Source organism: Girardinichthys multiradiatus, chromosome 7, assembly GCF_021462225.1.
Source record: "Girardinichthys multiradiatus isolate DD_20200921_A chromosome 7, DD_fGirMul_XY1, whole genome shotgun sequence".
Taxonomy (NCBI): domain Eukaryota; kingdom Metazoa; phylum Chordata; class Actinopteri; order Cyprinodontiformes; family Goodeidae; genus Girardinichthys; species Girardinichthys multiradiatus.
The window spans coordinates 20,885,652-20,902,215 of NC_061800.1; the positions used below are offsets into that span (position 1 = coordinate 20,885,652).

The 16,564-nt window shown below is 36.4% G+C and overlaps 1 protein-coding gene across 2 annotated transcripts in view; it reads right to left on the reverse strand.

Annotated features, from left to right (window-relative positions):
* uxs1 (UDP-glucuronate decarboxylase 1) overlaps positions 1 to 15,993 on the reverse strand; it is a 53,832-nt gene extending 37,839 nt beyond the window's left edge. Inside the window, exons 1-6 of one of the 2 annotated variants that reach the window (XM_047370378.1) lie at positions 15,790 to 15,991; positions 15,190 to 15,373; positions 11,055 to 11,082; positions 10,330 to 10,378; positions 5,247 to 5,290; positions 3,857 to 3,917 (exon numbers count right to left, since the gene is read on the reverse strand). In XM_047370378.1, the coding sequence (XP_047226334.1) occupies positions 3,857 to 3,917; positions 5,247 to 5,290; positions 10,330 to 10,378; positions 11,055 to 11,082; positions 15,190 to 15,280 (273 nt within the window). In that variant the 5' untranslated portion in view covers positions 15,281 to 15,373; positions 15,790 to 15,991. Of the gene's footprint in view, positions 1 to 3,856; positions 3,918 to 5,246; positions 5,291 to 10,329; positions 10,379 to 11,054; positions 11,083 to 15,189 lie in introns of both variants that reach the window. The other variant, XM_047370379.1, reaches the window with a different exon arrangement.
* Between the last annotated feature and the right edge of the window lie 571 nt (positions 15,994 to 16,564).

The window sequence follows — 16,564 nt, forward strand, 5'->3', positions numbered from 1 at the left end:
AGTATCCCAAAACTGAAAAAAGTGGATATATTCAAAGGGAAAGTTTTTAAATCAAATGCACCGGTCCACAATAAGTGATCATATTTAAAATTTTTAAGTACTTTTACTTGTGATACATTTGAAAAAGCAGTGCTTAGTGAATCACACTTTATACGTGTACTTTTGATCAGTATTTACCTTTTACGTGTTTTGTTCATGTACAAAATGTATTGACATTTTATTTGCTGTTAACGACTCTCACCCCAATCTACATTGTTATGCAGGAAGTAGTTCAGCTAGTTATTTACTAGTTCGTCGTCATACTTTTCACTACTCAGGGAGGTGGGATACTGCTTTTTTCAACTGTACGTTGTTTATATTGTGACTTTTGTTCAATTCTTTACTTATTAGGAATAAGCTAAAGGTAGCCTATCAAAGTAATGGCAATACTGTTAAACAGTTAAGCAATGGTTTAGATTGCGTTGTCAACCATTTTCTCTCCTTTGCTACGTCCCAAAAGGAGTTTGGATAACATTTGTCATTTAGGGTTTTATGTCTTGGACTAGATTAGGGATCTGCAATGTGCAGCTTTAGTGCCATGTGTGGCTCTTCATAAGTTTGGGTAAAAAAGGTTATAGAAATAACCAATGTTGCTATATACCTCAAATCTAATAGGAAGAATAGATGTATCAGTTATTTTTCTGCATGGCACATCTACAGCTGAAGGATGATAAAGGTACAGGGAATATTTTGTTTAGTCCTTCAATTTGTTTAGACTGTAAATGTTTTTATTTTTATTTTTTTCATTTTATTCTAATTATTAACTTTTCATTGTTTCTTCATTTTCTGAAAAAATGAAAATGATTCAGTTGGCCTTGTTATATAAAATAAGGTTTCCCCTCATAAAATCAGTAAAAAATTGATTGTTCTTTAATTTCCCCACAAAAACCATACACATTTTATTCAGTAGGTAAAATAAAATTATAATTTGGTAGAAACCAGGGCAAACATAGCTCTCTGTACTGTAAAGATGGCCTGCTACTAGACCAGGGGATGTGCGTTTTACATAATTCACAAGAAAAGTTATTTGCTTTTGCTAAATTCGTGATTTTATGTTTAGGACTAAAACTATGGACAGCAGTTTTCTTTCTAAGAGGCTTTTGGGGGTAAAAATAACAAATATCTCCCTGGATGCTTGATAGATCTGCCTGAATGCCTCACAGGCAGGACAGATTTTAAATTTAACCAGTCAGCCAATACTTTATTACCACCAAACTGAGAATTTTCACAGAAAAATGTTTTGATGGAAAAACTGCGTCTTGGCATTCACACGGATATCTGTTTAAGGTCTATTCATACAGTCACTGCGTTTCGTGATTCGGACAAAGGGATATTTTGGTTTCATGTGGGAATTACCCCTCTGGTGCTTTTCAGTGACATCCTGCAATGAATATCTGATTAGGGCTGACCAAGTAACATGTACATCTCACTTTATATGTGGCACAAGCCTGCGGCGTTGCAGACACATTAACAGACTGACTTACACAGCTGCGCCACTTTAATGTGACCTCTGACTGACTGCTCAGAGAATCAGTCTGCTCTTCTTTTCTGTCCCACTTATTTACGTCAGTGAAGTTTCAAAGAAACTAAAGAGCTATTTATTAGTTTAGAGTCTGTGACACCTGTGATATTATTCTGTCATGCACACGAGTCTCAGACTGAAGAAAAACCTTTGTACTGCCGCACTTAACTTTAGGTGCTCTTCCACAACATTTACATAAAAAGCAGATTAACCATGATAACATTATAGCTTAAAATGTTACCCTTCTCATTTCCCACCCACATCGACAATGTGCAATTTTCTGGATTTGTGCCAATAGTTACACTAACACAAAATACGCAAAAATGTAATTATTTTGCAACAGAATATAAATTGTTGATGTTTCATACTCGATTTTTTAAAAGCCACCCTTAAACCTTGATATGGGGGTGGGTAGTCTAGTTGTTGGTGGACATTACTCCTTTGACCTTGTTGCACGCAGGCTTTTCCATTTCATCCCAACCTACCAGGGGTGGAAATTACATTTCCATCAGTCCCTAAAAACTATTTGCAAGGCCACTTTTTATATTTACATTGGTTGCAAAAAAAATACACACACAAAATTTTATATTGTTGAAAAATATTGTTAATTTAGTTACTATAAAAGAAACGTTACAATATACCAAACATGCACTTTAAGGCGCCATCATGAAATCAGTTTTATTTCTTTTGATTCTGTTGCATTTCTGCTATATTCTATTTTTTCTGAATTTTAAATTTTACAAAAGAAATTCCTTCACCTGTATCATTTCTATAACGATGTGGTTTATAAATAATATGTACGTTATTTAGTTTAATTTAAATAAAAGAACAGATTTAATGTAATTAACTAAATGTTTTTACAATTGAAAATCTGCTTGTTAATTTTCTGAGTACTTTTGTTAATTAAAATATCACCTGCATTTATTACAAAAATAAGAAAGCTACCAAAATCTTGCAATTCTTTATGAATTACTTTTAAAGGATTCTGCAAATTTGGTAACTAAAAGTCTTCAGTAATAAGCTAGAAACAGGTTTTCGTGTTGGTTCCAAATAATCACACAGAAAACTCACAGGAGGCGCCGTTCTTCTGCTTCATAAAGTAAGTGCTTTAAATGTTTACTGTTAAACATCTTAATCTCAGCTGTTATGCTCTGTGCTGAGATCTCTCCCATACAGCTGCTGATCTAAAGGAGACATGAGCCTCGGGTGCTCAGGTCACGTCACAATCAGACAGATAGCCCTGTTCAGGCACACTGCTGCCCCCCACAGGTCGTGGTGCACTACTTCCTAAATTTACCTGCATTTTGATGGTGGCTGGTGCTACTTTCCACCCCTACAACAGACTGCTTTTTGTCTCCACATGAGACTGCAGCCCACAGCACAAAAGTATAAATGTATCTGTTCAAAGGATCAGAGCCAATCAGAGGTAAATATTGTCTCCTTCTTTGCTCTTGACTGGCTTTAGGTTTGAAATAATTCATCCCCACGTTTGAGCAGCGAAAACACTACAGAAAAAACAAAGAAAAGTCACATTTAACATTTTAAGAAAAATGTGCAATGAAATTAGTTGCACACTGTAGACCTGGATCCGTAGGAGTCTTGGTGGTCTTTGCTATGTTGAAAGGATGCAGCCCCGGTTGTTGAAACCCAAAGACCGTGCGTGCTAAGCAGGACTACATAATATTAGGAAAACATGCAATATGTGATAATGCAGGTGAAAGTTGCCATAACGATGTAAGAAGCAATAAATAAACAAATAGACCCCAGGTAACGAGTAGTCTATCCAGGTAACAAAAAAAAAACAACATTTCCATCTCAAGATTTTATTGAGAAAGTTCTTTCTGGACGACGTCTACAATTTTGGCAGTGAAATACTGTTGTTGCACCTTACAACCTCTTTACTTTATAGAACATTTTATGCTGCATTAAACAAGAAATGTCACCAATTGGATTACAGGCAAGAAGAGCCTAAATGAATGGTACCTAAACACTTATTGCATTCCAGGCAGTAAAACAAACATCAAATAGACAAGGAGGACACCAGATCACATCAAGAGCATGACTACAACCACGTGTGATGGTGAGATCCAGAAGAAGCATTCAGCTTTCCAAATATCAATATATGGCATGCCATGGTACCTAAGGAAGACGGTTTGAACACAAACTCCCCAACTCAATATCCACATGACTTAGATGTTCTTTCTCTCAGTCAGAGCTAAGATGTGACCTCAATAAAATTACAATTAAATCTTTGGAAGTGAAATTGTACATTTGAAATGGAAGTTTTTCACTCACCAAAATTCTCTTTCGATCTTTTTCGGAGAGAAACTTCACCGGTGGATATTTCTGAGAAAAACTAGGAGAAAATACCATATTTTTAATAACGCAAAGTCAAAAGAAAACCACAAGGAGAATAAAAAATAAAAAAAACAGAGTAAACAACAAAACAATTACTATTACCTGGGGTTTCCAGAGAAAACTTGCTTTTTTAAATTCACTACAGATCAAACATTTTAGATACACTTTCTCACTTGTTTCCATGACTATTTACATTGTAGATTCTCACCAAAGGCAACAAAACTGTGAATGAACTGAAATGGTTTCCAAAGAGTCTTGAAAGAACTTCCAGGAGGTTCATTGAGAGACGCCAAAGGTTAATATTTCAGTCATCACAGCAAAGGGCGTCTACTTTAAGGAATATAAAATATGTTTAAAGTTCTTTTACAGTTTTTTCGTTTGATACATAATTCCATATGTGTTCATTTACTGTTTTGATGCATTTAGTGAGAATCTACGTACAATGTGATCAGTCTTACACATAAAGAAACCAGAAAATGAGAAAGTGGTTCTAAAACTTTTGGCCGGTGGTGTATATAAATAAAGTAATGTGAAGTTTGTTTTTTTTCTCTTCTGTTGCACTTTGGAGTCTTACAGATATCAGCAGCGGTTACTGAATATAATGCCAATCATTTTTAATCCACTTTTTCTATTTACATTCACTGCATCTTTGCTTTAGATACAAATCAAGAAGCTGGTGAAAACACCAATATGTTTTCATCATTAACAGATGGAGCAATATTTAAATGTGACAAAAACAAACAAGGTGGTCAAAAAAAACAAACACAAAAAGACCAAAAATATCTATTCTCTCAGCATTCATGGCAAACTAATTTTAGGAAACTCTAAAACCTCAGGAGCTGTTCAGCAGCAGCAGCACGACCACCACAGGAAAGCAACGCCTCCAATCTTTGCTAAGCTTGTACCCACACAGCTGCAAAGCTAAACCACATATAAAGTACTTTGTTTTCAAAGGGTCCTCTCGTCTTGTAATGCAGTGCAGGTTAATAGAGTCAGGACAAAAGATTTACAATATAAACAATTGCTTCTGCATTCTAATAATGCAGACATCATTAAAATTCGTGGCATCAAAGATCAATAGATATATGTTTATAACAAGTTAAACAGGATTTGTGACTCAGTCAGTTTTACTGCAACATTTCCTGCTGCATTTCTTGTGAAATATCCATTAGATGAAGGAATTTTATGCAAATCTCTGACACTGCTCACTGTCATTCTAACAACATGCAAGGTACAGAAAATGTCCTTGTCTTTTATTACTTAAAAATACATTGATTTCCTTAAAAGCTTTGAATAAGACAAGCTGTAAACAAATAGAGATGCACACCTTTGTTCCAGATCACGAATCTTCTCTCTCAAAGGAGCCACAGCCTGAAGAAAGTTGAGAAGCAAATTATGCATCAGATGTCAGCGCACAACCCAAACTACATTGATCCCATTGTGTACAAATGTTACCACAACAGCATGTTAATGCAGGTTTGTGAATAGAGTCCCCCTTCTTTATGGTAATATATTCCTTTGACCCGGGAATATGATCAGATACACCATCTTTAGATACATTTGTTTTATTTTCGAATCCCTTTTCCTCAGAATTTGAACAATATTTCCGCTCTTTTGAACCAAACAGTTATGGACGAGCTTTGATTTGTCCAAAGAAACTGACAACCCTCATATATCCCCAATACTGTTGAGCTAAATATATTTTATTTTTTATACAAAACACAAAAACATCTGATAGCCTTACTTGATGAAGTCAATGACTGGATATATGATTACAATAAATAAAACCCCATCTGAACTGGTAGCAGTGAAAGGAAAGGGAGATATGAGCATTATTATGCACAGGCTCATGTTTGTAATAAATGGATAAGGAGGTAAAACCTGTTTAATTACACCAGCAGTGTAACGTTACTCAGCCCAGATTTGGTCAGCCCAGACCAGGGGCGTTTTTAGGGTCTCAAAACATTGGGGGCTTTAGCCCAAATCCAAAATATTTAGATTTCAATAAGACAATTTATAGGTAATTTAAAGTTAAAATAATATAGGACATATTGTACCAGTTCTCTGTCTCGGCTGGTTTTAGACTGAATGTAAATTATTGTGAATCAAACAAAAAAGGTTTGCAATAATTTTACTTTTTATTTTAGTTAGAAGCTGAATGAAGGACAAGAAGAAACAGAGTTTAGGACTGAAGAAAAACCATTTTGCTGAACTTAATCTAAATTTTTGCTGACAAACATTTTTCTTCACAAACTCAGATGTTTACTTTGGGCCAGATAAATGTGCTTCTTTTGTCATCTACATAAATAACCTTTTTTAAACGTTACATTCTCATCAAAGTGTTCCACTCCTGAGGCTCCATTGTCTTTATTCTTATATTTCAAAAAAGGAAAGTGGTATAAAGTTGATTTTCCTAAATCTTAGTCAAATGGTAAAATCTTAAAACACATTTATTTTATTATGCCAAGACCTTTGAAACATTTTATTAAAATTGTTCCTTCTTTTATAAACCTGTTCTCATTTATCGCCATTTTTTCAGCCCTTCGTTCCACTTCTGAAGAAATTTGGCTGCCAAAAAATAATAAATGAAACATTTTTCAACACAGTCTTTTGTTCTGCACTGAGCATAAGAGACATTAGTTCAGTTCTTACTATTAAACACTTTGAGAGGAAAGGGTGTTAACTTGTGGTGTTTAAAATGTAGCATAGAGCATCATGCTGGACCTTATCAGTACTAATATTACAGTTATTAATAACTGTATACATATGGTAAGTATGTCTCACCTTCAGTAAAACTCCATCCTTGTTTAATTAGTTTAGTTTATATAATATTACATGTGTAATTCAGAAAAATAAAATATTTAACTAATCAATGGTTCACCTGTGATTAATTGCTATGATTTATTTCTTAATTATACTGCATCTTTAAACCCAGAGCTGCATGTTTAGAATCAGCACAGAAGATATGAAAGAGAAGAGGGAGGTTTACTTTTGAACTTTCTACTACGTCTTACTGGAACCAGGAGATATTTTCCTGGTTTATTGAGGAACACCTGATTCTGTGTAAATGTAGATCTAGACTATAAGACTGGCGGCAGCCATGAGATCAATGTGTTGATCTGAAGGACCTTTTAATGTGTTCAGATATGTTAGGATTAAATGCTTTTATTTTGACTGAAGTAAAGGACCAGATATTTTCACATTATGATGCAAATCCGGCTAGAAGCTCACAGAGAAGGTTGCTACTGTTTTCTATCACAGCCAGATCATTTAAATTTACCTGGAGCTCAGGTGAAAGTTCCTCATCATGACCCTGAAGATGCTCATTAGAGTGAACCTCCACCTCATGTCTTGCTGGGTGAATCAGTGATTAGCTGTAACTTACATCTTCGCCTGGGTTATACCGCTCTGCTTCCACCTGTTCCTGAACACACCCACCAGGCTCCCTCCCTTTGGTTGGCTCCACGGTTGCTCTGAAATGAGCCCTGTTTGAGGCGCTCAGTGTAACTTTTCAGGTAATGAAGGAGGCAGGTTGACCTGCAGTAAACTGCTGTTCTGGACTTCTCCAGAATGGAGTCCGTCTCTGGCTGTGCGCGTAGTTGCGCATTTGCGATGCTGCGAGTGCACAAATAAGTATTTTTTGTCTTCTCCTTTTTAACTCATTGTCAGGTTTTGTGGCTGCATCTTTTTAATACTTCTAAATTTCTTCTATCCCTTCAAATTATTTATTGTTCCCAGTAATCAAAAATATTTGATGCAACTCAATGGGATATACAGAATAAATGGTTTTCTAAACTTCAAAGGAAGCCAATCCTCTGGGAAAACGTGCCTAGAGGATCCAGAATATCTGTTCAACTGGAGTTATTTTTCATAACTATTTGGCAAAACAGAAAGATCCCCTGAGCCGTACCATCATATTTAATCTGAGGTGAGTAGGAGGGCAAGGAAAATCTGACAAAAAGATCAACTTCTTTGCCTTTGATTTTCCTTGACCAGTGTTGTTTCTATGCAACATAGATAATGGCAAACCACTCTTTAAAATAAAAAAAAGAAGCATCTTCTCTTTAGTTTATGGTACTTGTCCCTTAGACTTATCCACATGTGGCTTTAGCATCCAGGTTAAAATGACTATCTGGTTTCAACTTGCAACATTTATTCCAAGTAACCTTAGTGGAACTGTTTTCAACCTGTGAACCAATGCTGCCTGAGACTCTGCAAAACGCAACTTATTGCAAAAGCTAATTCTTGATTCAGGCAGGCCTCCTACTTTAACTAGTCAAACACATCATGAAGTCTGCTTGCAGACATATCTCTTGTAATTATCAAGATATGGAGTCCCCTTTGATTTGTGTATTTGTACTTCAAATAAAAAAATGCCAAAGCTGCATTACATCCATCACAGGCAGACATGTGATATTATTTCAAAGGAAAGCTAAGGTCAACATGATAATAAAGTAATTATTTCTGTGAGCACCAGAAAAAATGCTGAATATGTTGTCAGCAGCGGTTCAGAATTAACTCTGCGCTCACCACTATGTGAAAAACTGCTTGAGAATCTTAGGTAAGGGTTTCAATTAAAGCTTCAACGACTTACTAATAAATCACTGCATTCTAGGATCCATTCTAAGATCCGACATTGAAAACTGACATTCTGGTACGCAATGTTCAATATGATTACTCTGCATGTCGACCTCAACTCCTCTGGCTGGTTGAAGCTGGCTTTTAACAGTCATATTATATCTGTGTCATCCAGTCATCAGGGTCTTCGTCACAATCTGGTGTCAACAAAAAACCTTGGTGGTTCTTTACCTGCAATATTTACAATAATGAAAGCTTCAAACCATTGGCTAGCTGATATCTTATAGCAATCAGAATGGGAGACATTTCCTGCACAACATTTTACTAAACCGTTCTTCACTTTAAAATTCCTCTCTGAACCAACTTCTGTTCTCATTCCTCATGCAATATCCAGGCTGGTTTGGCCTTTTCAATAGATGTTTATTAAATGCTTTCAAACTCTACTAGCTAACCTATATAATATACAGTATTTGACTATGTTTATAGTTATGCTGCCAAGTATGAGATATAAGACACGTTGTAGATAGTGTAGCTCTTACTTGTCCCTTACAATCAAAACAGCACATAGCTCATAATTAAGGATGAAAAACAGAGAAAATCAGCAAACTAACTAGCGTGCCTCCTTTTATGACCCCTTCAGTGTGGTGAACAAGCAGTTTATTAACACTAATAAATGATCTGTTGGTAATGAAACAAGTTCAAATGTGAAGATTTTAAGTCCTCATTTCCAAATTCTTTAATAATCCATCTATGCTGCATTCAATGGACAGTGAGGGGAGTGGGACTTTCTGGCTGCAAAAAGAAGGTAAAATGAGACCTTTGTTCTATATATGTGGCATCTATGCTCACTGATGTCATGTGATAAGAAAAAGAAAGGGTGGCATAGTTGCATGGATACTTGTACAGCATTTGTTGCACTGTTGGATAATGACTAACTTTAGATAAAGGCTATTTATGAGAAAAGCAAATTACTTAAAATGTTTGGAATCAATGCTTTAAAATAAGAGGCCCAACAGGTGGCTTAATAAAAATCCTATGAAATTTTATGGCTGAACTATCTTTTTTTAATATCTGCCAAATACTAACAATTAACGCTTAATGTTGACCCGACAATATTTCTTTATTTGACATGCTCAGTAAATAAAGAACAATAAGTTTCCTGTAATGATCCTGCGTTTATTTTACGGTATAAATTATTTATTAACCGACTTAAAAACAGAAGAACGTCCACCTTTTTTCACACAAGTTTAATTAAGTAGGGAAAAAAAAAAGTACTACTGCAAACTTCTTGACATTATGTATCAAACTATAAAGTTTAACTTCTAAGTGCCGTGTTTGAGGTCACAACACCGCAGCCTGTGGAGGGATAAAAATGCTCTTCAGCCACAGATGTGAGCCTCTGGGCTCGCTCAGAGCAAAGTGACTGCTGCAGCGCTACAGCGGATGATGTTAATTTAGCTGATAAAAACAAGCCGATGCTGCATGCTCTATAGACGTTACCAAGGCTTTTGATGACATCAGTCACAATATTCACTAATACCTCGCTCTGTAGGTTTTTAGACTTCTTCAAATTTGTGTTTTATTATAAGTGACAAAACAGCAAGCATAAAAGGAAAAAACTTTTTCCAACAAACCAAATCAATTAGGAGTTTTATCTACTTACTCTGCTGTTGCAGCACTGATTCGTTTTACCTACTTTTGTGAAATGTGAAGACGGCAAAACTTGAGTTTTAAAACGTTTTTAGCCTGTATTTCTTTACCAGGGTGTAAATAACAATAGATAGACAGATACATTTTAACACAGTGAAGAAAGTATGTTATGCCAAACTTACTTCATCAATTTTCTGCTCAATCTTCAAATCTCCATTTTCTTGTATTGATCTGATCGAAACAAAAGAAAAGACAAAACAGAAGAGGAGAGATAAAATTAAGACCTGAGCGACTTTTTCCTGTACGAGATGAAACAACGTCAATCATCCCAAACCCATTCTTTAACAGAGGGAATTACAAATAAAAAGCTTTTACATAACACATTTGAAATGTAATCAGTACTGATTTCAAATCCTACTATTCTGCATACAATAATCCACAATGGTCACACAAGACGTTCATGTCAATAAGCCTGTTATGTGTTTTGGGGTAAAGCCATTAAAGGCTTGGAAATAGAAACAATTTTAACATCACTCTGGAATATTGAGCCATGGTGGGACAGGAAGCCTGGGTGCAGCTGCTTACATGACCCAGGTGTCGACAGGTGTGCCTTTCTAAATGTGGATTAGTAGATATTTTCGCCACTACATTGCAAATTCACTCGAGAAGCACCACATTTTCTTAGTTTTCAGCATCAAATATCATCAGTTATCCACAACTTGAACAGGAGAGCTAATCAAACTGAAACTAGACCTAAAATGAAACTCAATGTAGAAAAAAATAATGATAAATACCATGATCTGCTACTATAGTTGCAAGGCTTTGGCATATTTTACATCAAGCAGAAGTGTAAAACTAAGATACAAAAGAAATGCAAAAGATAAAAATAAAAAAAAACTACTTTTACCTCATATTTGTATATGTTCCCCAAACAGCTGGAAGAGAAAAGACAAGAACAGTTTCAGAGAAAGCTTTATGGCTGCAACACGTCTTAAAGCCAAGCCTTAACCAAAAGATCTCCACTTTTTTGTCAAAAAAGTACATATTCTATACCAATACCAACTAATGCATAGATTTTCAATGTTGTGACCCAGACTGTTACACAATTAGGAAATCCCTGTTTCCATGGTGACAGGACAATGCATTTCAGTAGATGGATTCATAACACACAAATTGATATATTAAGTGTTTGTTTAAAATAATTTTGATGACAGCTGAAGGCACCCCAAAATGATTTTTTTCAGAACATTAGTACTACATAAGAAATTATTTTGGGAAAAAGAAGGATTTTCATTTAAGAAATGTTATGACTGCTGACGTGACAGCAGTCATAACAGCAAACATTTATTGACATCCTCCACGATCTGTATGAAGTCCATAGTTGACGCAGCCGCCTACTTGGGCATTTTAAAGCATTTCTTGCTTCCCTCTACTGAAAACCTTTATGGAGATCCTGGTTTCATTTTCCAGCAGGATGGAACCTACCCACACGGCCAAAAGTAGCTGCTTTAGTGACCATGGTACCACCGTTGTGCTTGGATGGTCCACAAACTCGCTTGACCTGAACTCCATAGAGAATCTAAGGGATGCTGTCAGGAGGAAGACCAGACCTAACAAACCAGACAAACTGAACGTTGCTTTTAAACCAACCTGTCTTTTTAATTTTCTAATTTATTAAGATGCACCTGCATATTAAATAATTATTTACAAATGCTGGTTTGGATTTCATTATTGAGCAATGGATTAGAGGGGTTAGTTACAGAAGAATCAGTCTTCAGGTCGTCAGAAGTGGGGCATGTTTTTTCTACGGAAGCTCATTTAAGCCAAATAATAATACCACGTTTATCTTCTGTTAGGTTTAAGGCTCCAATGACGCCATCACCTGACAGCACATGTTCCACAGAGATTATGTTGATGTGTTTGTAAGCATGGTGCTGCCTTTCAGAATGTTCCCACAGCCTAATAAACAGCTGGGGATCTTATAAATAAGATATCATGGTGCAATGTGGTAAATTATTCCCTAGCCTCCCCAGGAATAAAAAAGTAGAATCATAAAAATAGGATAAATGACCTGATTACAGGTTAAGTAGGTCAAATCTGATCAGTCAAACTAAACTTAAAAGACGGTTTGTTTTGTGCACTCAGAAATGTCTTCGACCCACACAGAATAATTAGATGGGTCAATCAATCAGTTGTTACAGCAACAGACTAAGTTAATGTATGAGTTTATTATTTTTTTTCAATATTTAAACTATTGAAATAATTCTGTTTTAAACAAAACAAATGAAAAAGTGAAGACGCTAAAGCCAAAGCTGATAAATACACATCCTAAAAGGTCTTAGAGTTTCCAGGCATAAAAAGAAAAAAAAAAACTTTAGCCACAAGACATATTTTAAATATGCCATATCTTTCACCTTTACGGATCTGACACATATAGGAAGAAAATTAACAGAAGCCTTATAGAAGATTGTATGTATTATTCTTAAAGCTCTTTTTTAAGTTTAAATATTAGATCCAGATTTGTTCTATATACATCCCCCCCAGCTTTCAATACAATAAGACATACTCTTCCACCTAAGGCAACTGCAGCTCTAGTGTAAAGCGCTTTGGAAAGGTGCTGCATAGGTTCAATCCATTTACCCTATACAGTGGGGAGAACATTATTTGATACACTGCTGATTTTGCAGGTTTTCCCACTTGCAACGCATGTAGTAGTCTTTAATTTTTATCACAGGTACTCTTCAATTGTTAAAGAATCTAAAACAAAAAACCCGGAAATCACATTGTGTGATTTTTAAGTAATTAATTTGCATTTTTTTGCATGACATAAGTATTTGACCACCCAACAACCAGTAAGAATCCGGCTCTCACAGGCCCGTCTGAATGACCATCTGGATGATCCAGAGGAGGAATGGGAGAAGGTCATGTGGTCTGATGAGACAAAAACAGAGTTTTTGGTCTAAACTCCACTCGCCATGTTTGGAGGAAGAAGAAGGATGAGTACAACCCCAAGAACACTATCCCTACTGTGAAGCATGAAGGTGGAAACATAATTTTTTGGGGATGCTTTTCTACAAAGGGGACAGGACGACTGCTCCATATTGAGGGGAGGATGGATGGGTCCATGTATCGGGAGATCTTAGCCAACAACCTCCTTCCCTCAGTAAGGACACTGAAGATGGGTCGTGGCTGGATCTTTCAGCAGGACAACAACCCGAAGCAAACAGCCAGGGCAACTAAGGAGTGGCTCCGTAAGAAGCATCTCATGGTCCTGGAGTGACCTAACCAGTCTCCAGACCTGAACCCAATCAAAAATCTTTGGAGGGACCGAAAGTCCGTATTGCCCAGCGACAGCCCCGAAACCTGAAAGATCTGGAAAAGATCTGTATGGAGGAGTGGTCCAAAACCCCTGTTGCAGTGTGGGCAAACCTTGTCAAGAACTACAGGAAACATCAAATATCTGTAACTGCAAACAAAGGTTTCTGTACCAAATATTAAGTTTTGATTTTCTGATGTATCAAATACTTCTGTCATGCAATAAAATGCAAATTAATTACTTTAAAAAAAAAGTGACACAATTTGATTTTAGTTACAGATTCCATCATTCACAGTGTAGGAGTATCTATGATACAAATTAAAGACTTCTATATGCTTTGCAAGTGGGCAAACCTGCAAAATCAGCAGTATATCAAATACTTGGTTCTCCCCACTGTATGGCCATACAAGACAATACATACAAACACTGCCAAATCAGGTTCAAACTGTTTATGATGTATAATCACATCTAACAATCTTGTTTAATTGTCTCTTGAATCTCAATAACCTTTAAATTTTGCATCAAAAAATGTTCTGAGGCCTGTTTTCGACATAACTTCTTCACATTAAGATTTTGAAGGAGCAGCAAATGGTCAATAGTGCCAAAAGGACTTCATTACAACAAAACAGGCCTTCTCAACAGCTGTTACCATTATGGACTTACACAGTACTTTTCAGCGAACCTTAACCATGCTGGAGGCATGGGGCAGTTACTGACATTAAGGAGGATTTAAGATTTTAAAAAGTTATGACTTCAAAATGAATTGCTGTCATAGCTTTGCTATTGTTTATTGTGCTTTTAATGATGCAAGATAAACTGCTGGAGTGAGTCTTCCCAGGCTGTTTAGAGCATAGAGTAACGCACCAATGCTCCTCTCCCTACATCTTGCAGTACACTGCCAGGCAGCGGGCTGAAAGAAGGTTACTACATTTTTCCCTTGTTCACAAGAAAGCCAAATCCAAGTGTTTGGAAATATTCTCGTTGCAAAAAACAAGAATGGTGATGGTGTGGAAAGTAAATGGAGCACCACCCATCACTTTTATTAAGATAACTCTATTTAAAACTGAGTGGCATGTCTGTCAGGGAGCTGACTGGAGACTGGCCAGACTAACTAAACAGCAAATATCAGCTTAGTAAATTTGTCTTGGTCAATAAATAGCATAAAAGCAACAAATATTTTATGTAATCAACACTAAAAAACTACTACATTAAGTGGGTGCTTACCATATATCTTTGCTTAAGGTAAAATATCAAATGAAATCACAATAAATATTACAGACAACCATAATAAGATGCTGTATTATACTTAGATCGATAAGAAAAACTGCTGCATTTCTGTTTCTAATAAAAGGAATTGGATATCCATGTTTGTTTTAAAACTTTTGTATAAATACTGTGATACTGTAAAACATAATTAAAACCCTAGCCTGCTTCATTTAGTCTTAACTTAAAGTTCCAGTTTAGCATGTAGCTCAAACAAAATGAAAATGTTTCCGGGAAACCATGCTAAAAATAAACCAGTGCTTTTCCCACCTGGAAGTTTTTTTGCTTGCCTAAAAGACTTTCAGGCTTTATCATTTACAACCCCGGGGGCCACTACGCTGAGTTACAGTCTGTGTTGTTGGAAGTTCCCACAGGAGTGTCGAGGTGTTGAAAAATAATCGTTTTTTTTTTTTTTTTTATCATTTTATTTAAATCAAAACAATTGGCAAAATAATATACTCACAGGCAATGTAGGCGATCAAAGCGAGGGCAAAAAGTAGCTTCATCATTCTTCTGTTTAAGCCTGAAAGCAGCCAGAAGACCCGCTTCATCATCCGCTCCAAGAAGCAGCTCCAGGAAACCAGTTGGCCACCCGTTCAAGTCCAGCTAGTGCATTTTGGGTCGATGTTATTCTCACCTGATGAATTCTGGGTTAATATAAATGGTGGGTGTCACTTAAAATGCGAATAGCTGCTGGGGAGGACTGGCAGCCTAGCGGCTCCTGCTACGTCAACACCAAGCAGTTTACGTGGCTAGCAGCGTCATGTACAGATGTAGCAAACAGTTAGCTGTCAGATGGCAACGTACGCTGCACAGTGATGACATTCAGACCTACGCCAAACCCTTCTTAACATGTACTCCCAAGTTGGAATATGGTTTACTCTAGATGGAAATATCTCTTGGGTAAATGTGTTAACACTGTGGATACGAACTTCGATGACAAAACAGAAGGAACCCAAATAGTTAGCCGTTAGCTTCACGTTAGCCTCGTCTAGCTAGCACGCTACTAAAACACACTGCCTGTTTTCTTACTTTAATAAGACAAAGTAAAGAGTCATCTCACGTTTGGACTTAGGAGAATAAACACAACAGCCGCTCATTTTACCGCCACGCAATTAAAAACATGATGGAGTTGCTCCTCTCAGCTGGGCCGAGGAATGGCTGATGAGCGAATATTCATCGCTCGATTTAGCAGCCTGTATGACGTTCGCTTCACTTTAAAACTCAATAAACCTCTTGTTTCAGGGTCACGCCGCTTAGAGCGTTCTCGTTTTACGGCGTTAACAGCATGGTTTTGCACAGCCCTTAACATTAAGGGAGTAGTTTCAAGTTTCCAAAAACACAGGTCGAAATCAGTGGATACAGAGGCTCTTTTATACCATTAGCCCTGTGAATTAAGACTTGTGTAGGTTTTGATGTTCCCATTTCAGCCAGTGTGGTCTGTTCATCGCTTTAAGCGATTATTATAATCCAGCCACGAGTTACTGACATCAAAATAAAAATATTAAGTATTTTTTTAGTCTCATTTTTAAGAGTAAGCACAAAACTATTAGTGAAAAATAAACATTATTGCTGGTGAACAGAGGCTTTTTAGGATCCTGGAAACATTGGGGGCTTAACTCAGGCCCAAAAGAATTAAATTTTCAAGTGAGAGTGGCCCAGTTTAAAAGTACTTTAAAATTAGAATAATATAGGAATGTTTGTACCAGCTCTCTGCCAAAGCTAGGCTATTAATCAATGGGGATTGTGAATTAAACAAATAATGTGTACAATACTTAGTGTAGCTAAAGTGAAGGAGAGAGAAAAACAGATTAGGAGGCTAGTTCATGTTTCCATCA